Source organism: Nerophis lumbriciformis, linkage group LG21 (genome assembly GCF_033978685.3).
Source record: "Nerophis lumbriciformis linkage group LG21, RoL_Nlum_v2.1, whole genome shotgun sequence".
In the NCBI taxonomy this organism is placed as follows: Eukaryota; Metazoa; Chordata; class Actinopteri; order Syngnathiformes; family Syngnathidae; genus Nerophis; species Nerophis lumbriciformis.
In genome coordinates this window covers 15,239,001-15,245,000 of record NC_084568.2, presented here as the reverse complement: position 1 = coordinate 15,245,000, position 6,000 = coordinate 15,239,001, and the positions used below count along the sequence as shown (strand labels likewise).

General features: G+C 38.0%; 1 protein-coding gene across 1 annotated transcript in view; it reads left to right on the top strand.

Annotated features, from left to right (window-relative positions):
- The window catches only part of taf2 (TAF2 RNA polymerase II, TATA box binding protein (TBP)-associated factor), a 73,467-nt gene that overhangs the window by 19,878 nt on the left and 47,589 nt on the right, over positions 1-6,000 (top strand). Inside the window, exons 8-9 of the mRNA XM_061982869.2 lie at positions 2,210-2,394; positions 4,311-4,424. Coding sequence (XP_061838853.1) covers positions 2,210-2,394; positions 4,311-4,424 — 299 coding nt within the window. The remainder of the gene's footprint in view (positions 1-2,209; positions 2,395-4,310; positions 4,425-6,000) is intronic.

The window sequence follows — 6,000 nt, the reverse complement described above, 5'->3', positions numbered from 1 at the left end:
TTTTTCCAACATTAAAAGAAAAATCCAATGTTTTTAAAAAATGAAAACTAATATACAATGTTTTTTCAACATAAGAAAGATACAATGTTTTTTTCAACATGAGAAGAAAAATTTAATTATTTTTCTGACATGAAGGGAAAAATGTCAGGTTTTTTTTTTCCAAAATAAAAACAAATATCCTATGTTTTTATTAACCTGAAAAAAAGCCAATGTTTGTGTCAACATGACAACCAAAATATTTGTTTAACATAAAAATAATTTCCTTTCAAAAATTACACTAAAATAACTCAAATTAATGTTTTATTTTGAAAACCAAAATTAATTTTTTTACATACCGTATTTTCCGCACTATAAGGCGCACCTAAAAACCACAAATTTTCTCAAAAGCTAACAGTGCGCCTTATAACCCGGTGCGCTTTATTACGATTAATTTTCATAAAGTTTCGATCTCGCAACTTCGGTAAACAGCCGCCATCTTTTTTCCCGGTAGAACAGGAAGCGCTTCTTCTTCTACGCAAGCAACCGCCAAGGAAAGCACCCGCCCCCATAGAACAGGAAGCGCTTCACCCGCCCCCATAGAACAGGAAGCGCTTCACCCGCCCCCGGAAGAAGAAGAAAAAACGCGCGGATATCACCGTACGTTTCATTTCCTGTTTACATCTGTAAAGACCACAAAATGGCTCCTACTAAACGATCCGGTTCATAAAAAGACGCAATCTCTCCATCCGCACACGGATTACTACCGTATTTCACAGCAACTGAACCGCACTGTGGAACGGGAGCACGTACGGTGAATATTCGCTCCACAGGGAATGAGAAGTCATCCTTCACTGTGGTTCTAGCTTGCCATGCTAACTTCCACTCATGGTGATATTCAAAAGGAAGACCTTGCCAAAAGAGACCTTTCCAGCCGGCGTCATCATAAAAGCTAACTCGAAGGGATGGATGGATGAAGAAAAGATGAGCGAGTGGTTAAGGGAAGTTTACGCGAAGAGGCCGGGTGGCTTTTTTCACACAGCTCCGAAGGCGAACACACCTTCACTAAGACGGGCAGACAGCCTCGGACGACATACGCCAACATTTGCCAGTGGATCGTAAATGCTTGGGCAGATATTTCGGTCACAACTGTGGTCCGAGCTTTCCGGAAGGCAGGATTCACAGAACAACAGCGACACTGACTCCCGATGACTTCTACGAGACGGAACCGGCCATTTTGGATACCACGCTTGCGCAACTTTTCAATTCGGACACCGAAGACGAAGAATTCGAAGGATTTACGAATGAAGAATAACTTCAGAAGGTGAGCGCTATGTTTATTTTGTGTGTTGTGACATTAACGTTCGAGCAACATTATGTTACTATTGCTCTACACCATTTTGAATTTTACTATGTTTGTGATTGCACATTTGCGTACATTTTGGGACAGAGTTGTTAGAACGCTGGTTTTCAATATATTATTAAAGTTTGACTGAACTATCTGACTGTTTTTTTGACATTCACTTTAGCGCAGCGTTTTTTTGACATTCACTTTAGCGCAGCGTAGGCGCGGCTTATAGTCCGGGGCGGCTTATTGGTGGACAAAATTATGAAATATGTAATTCATAGAAGGTGCGGCTAATAATCCGGTGCGCCTTATAGTGCGGAAAATACGGTAATAAGAATCATCCAATGTTTTTTCCAACTTGACCGCCAAAAACCAATGTTTTTTTTAACATGAAAAGAAAAACATTTTTGTTCAACATGAGAACCGGACACATTTTTCTTTTCAAAAAACACACTAAAATAATAAAAATAAAATTGTTTTTTTTAGAAACAAAAATGCATCCATTTCAACATGAAAATAGAAAAAAAAAATGTAATCATTAAAGCAAAAATACAATGTTTTTTTCTAACATTTAAAGAAAAATACAATGTTTTTTAAACATTAAAACTAAAATGTAATGTTTATTCCAACTTTAAAAGAAAATTAGTGTTTTTAACATTAAAACGAAAAGCTAATGTGTTTTTCAACATGATGAGAAAAATCTAATGTTTTTTCAACATGAAAATAAATATATATTTTTTTCTCAACATAAAAGGAAAAGTTCAATGTTTTTTTTCAACATTAAAACAAAATCCAATGTTCTTTGATTTCTTGCTGCTTTCAAATTGTGCCTGCTTCCACTGTACTCGCCCGATTTGTCATTGTTTGCTTCTGTTCTCCCCTCAGGTGACCCACTTTTGCCTTCCCCAGCTGTTGCCACTTCTCAAGCACTCCATGTCTTACCTGCATGAGGTGTTTGAGTTCTATGAAGAAATCCTGACTTGTCGCTACCCTTACTCCTGCTTTAAGACGGTTTTTGTGGATGAGTCCTATGTGCAGGTGTCTTCCTATGCTTCCATGAGCATCTTCAGGTAAGCATTGACCTTTTTAAGACAGCTGGTTTTGATACCGTGCACATTTTTGACCTGCCAAAGGGAAGTCCTTCACAGAGCGTGTCCCTAGAGATAACAATCATAAAGGCGAGTTAATCTTTCTTGTGCGACCCAAAGATAACGCTTTTTTAAGCAGTGGAGACGTCTCGGATAACATGTTCTTATTCTTGGAATAGTCTTGATTCTTGAGAAACAATCACATTCGTAACTTCATTTGTTAATGGTGGATTGTTTTGGAATCTTTATTTTGCATTCTATTAGGAAACTTTGTCAATTGTAACTGTGAAGCCAGCAGCTCGTTTTTTATTTGCCCTCGGCGGATCTTTAAAAATAAGGTGAATTCATTACTATCGATACATTTTTTAAATCCGATAAATCACACTTTTGAGTTTGGATTAATCCTGATTAATCACAAGTATTACTAGTAGTTTAAACTGTCTTGCATGATTTCATTTAACATTTCAATTAAATACAATAGACCCCAAATGCCATTTTATTATTCAAATACATAGAAGGTAAAGGAGAAAAATAAATTATGTTATTAATCTGGATTAATAAGGAGTTATTAATATGGATCAATTCTACCAATTTAACTTATATTTAAGGTGGCAAGCCTTTGGAACCGATTCCAATTTGTTTCGGTAAAGTCCCTTGATTTTTTTATTTTGTACGATCCATTTTAATCCAGTTTGTTGCTCTTTCTCACAATACCGCTTGTTGAGTACAGCCATGTAAACAAAAACTTTGTCCAGCAACAATGTCTACCCAGCCCCCACAATGCATTGCAAAATCACCTGCCCTTTCGAGCCCTATATGAGCCATACTAGAGTGATTAGGTAAATACTTTACATTTTTTGTTGTTTTTATTTGATCATATTTACCAACTCTGTGGGTAATTCTTTGGACACAGGAGGACATTGAGGGGCAAAATTATTTATTTATTTATTTTTATTTATTTATTTTTATTTTTTTTATTTTTTTTTTCTTGCCCATGCATATATATACACTGTTCAGATTTACTTTACAAAAGAGAAGTGTAGGATACTTCTCTTGTTGCCTTATTTGTATTTGACTTTATTAAATGTATTTATATTATCATTTAGTGCAGCCGGGCCGGAGCAGGAGGGGATAGAAAGAGAAAAAAAAAGAAGACAGAGGGGGAAATTGTGGGGACAAGAGGGGGATTAGACAGAGAGACAAAAACAACAACAGCAAACAACAACAATAGAGCAACATCAGCAAATATGACATGTACAAATATGATGGTAAAAGTAATAGCAAATAAGCAGTTAGCGAAAAATAAAAAATAATACAGAAATGACAATGAGCATTATTACACTACAAATGGATCAATACAAATACCAATAGAAATAGCGCTATTGATAATGAACAATACCAATAATTTACCTTTATTATCAACAATACAGTTGTTTAAATGCAACAATACATATACGTAATGATAACTTGAGATACGAAAGAATGCAGAAAAATGGAGGGGGAGAAAGAGAAGCAACCTACATTAAAATTATTTAAAAGAGTAGTAGACATAGTATTCATGGCTAGTTATTGTGTACTATTGACTTGTTTTATCAAACAATTGTATGCAATAAAAAAATAAGGAACTAGTTTAAATATTGTGTTTATATTGTTAAACTGTCAATAGAACTTGTATTAGAAAATGTATTTCAAAGCAGTCAAACAAAAATTGTCTTTCTTAGATTTATTTGAGAAGTTCAGGGGCACAGGTCACATTCATAGCAAAGTATGTAAAGAGTGAGCAATAGGAAGAGAGATGTTAACTGTTGGCGCCCTTTGGTGTCCCAACAGAAGTGTTAAATATGCTCCGTGTAAACCCTACCTCATGTTTTCTTCTTGTTTCCTTTGTGTCCTTTCAGCACCAACCTCCTTCACAATTCTATGATTATAGACCAGACTCCTCTGACACGCCGCTGCCTGGCCCAGGCCTTGGCTCAACAGTTTTTTGGGGTTTTCATCTCAAGAATGTCGTGGTGAGAAACAACATTTTCCTGCTTAAATATGCTGACTTCATTATTGAATGTATTCACATGCCTCCAGTTTCTCTGATGACAAACAGACATTCAGTAGCTTGAAAAAGTTTTCATACCCATCAAACGTTTCCACATTTCTCACGTTATGTAACGTAATTGGAAAGTTGAAGGAACATGATTTGTAGATTTTATTTTTTTTTCAAATGAGAAAGTGAATAGTGTTCAGCCTCTTAAACTAGAGATCAACTAGAGATGTCCGATAATATCGGCAAACCGATAAATGCTTTAAAATGTAATATCGGAAATTATCGGTTTCAAAAAGTAAAATTAGACTTTTTAAAACGCCGCTGTACGGAGCGGTACATATCCCAGTCAGCAGCCCCTCCCCTCTCCCCTCTCCCACACACAACACAGGAGTTGACGACTGCAGCATGAGAGGTTTACTGGCGACGCTTGATGACCTCATCAAACCGCCGCGAGCGCAGCATAACAACAACAAGAGTGTGTTGTTGCCGGTGCTGTAGCCGTGGCGAACAAGCCAGCGAGCTCGGTGACTGACTAACGACACCATGTCTATGGTTTGGGATTATTTTAAAGTGTGTCTGACGGATAAAAAAACTGGCAATTTGCAATGACTGCAAAAAGTTGGTTATGCGAGGAGAAACCAAGACGTCTTCCTTTAAAGTTAAAAGTTAAAGTTAAAGTACCAATGATTGTCACACACACACTAGGTGTGGCGAAATTATTCTCTGCATTTGACCCATCACCCTTGATCACTCCCTGGGAGGTGAGGGGAGCAGTGGGCAGCAGCGGTGGCTGCGCCCGGGAATCATTTTGGTGATTTAACCCCCAATTCCAACCCTTGATGCTGAGTGCCAAGCAGGGAGGTAATGGGTCCCATTTTTATAGTCTTTGGTATGACTCGGCCGGGATTTGAACTCCCAACCTACCGATCTCAGGACGGACACTCTAACCACTAGGCCACTGAGTAGGTGGCGAGCAATTAGATCTCCCACCTCTTCAAGAATCATAAGGAGATACACGATGAATACAAGTGGAAGATGGATGAAAAGCAAACACCGAAAAAAAGTAGTACCACACAGTTGTCGCTTAAAGACTCCGCCGAGAAAAAACAAAAATACAATAAAAACCACCCCAGGGCGAAAGCCCACGTTGTGGTCAGGGACAACGCGCGCAGTATGGCAAAAGCTACGGTGGAGTTTGGTGTGGCTAGTTTGCCCTGCATGGCGCACACTTTGCAGCTTGCAGTGAACGAAGGTGCCCTGTCTCAATGCAGCATTTCAGAAGCTCTGGCTGACTGCTAGGCCACTTCAAGCACTCACCACTAGCTTGCAGCACATTTTTGTTACTCATTCAAATACGTTAGAGCAGGGCAGATTGAGCCCAGTTTATAATTTCCTGTTATACAGTATGCCAGTCAGCGTTGCCCTAAAGGAGGACTATGTTATTGTTTACTTTATTACTCTAGTATACTCTGGACAGAAGCTGTGTGCCCTCATTGTTTTTGTAGCTGTTGTTTTGAGGCATGTTTAAAAAAAATAAAAAAAATAATGCA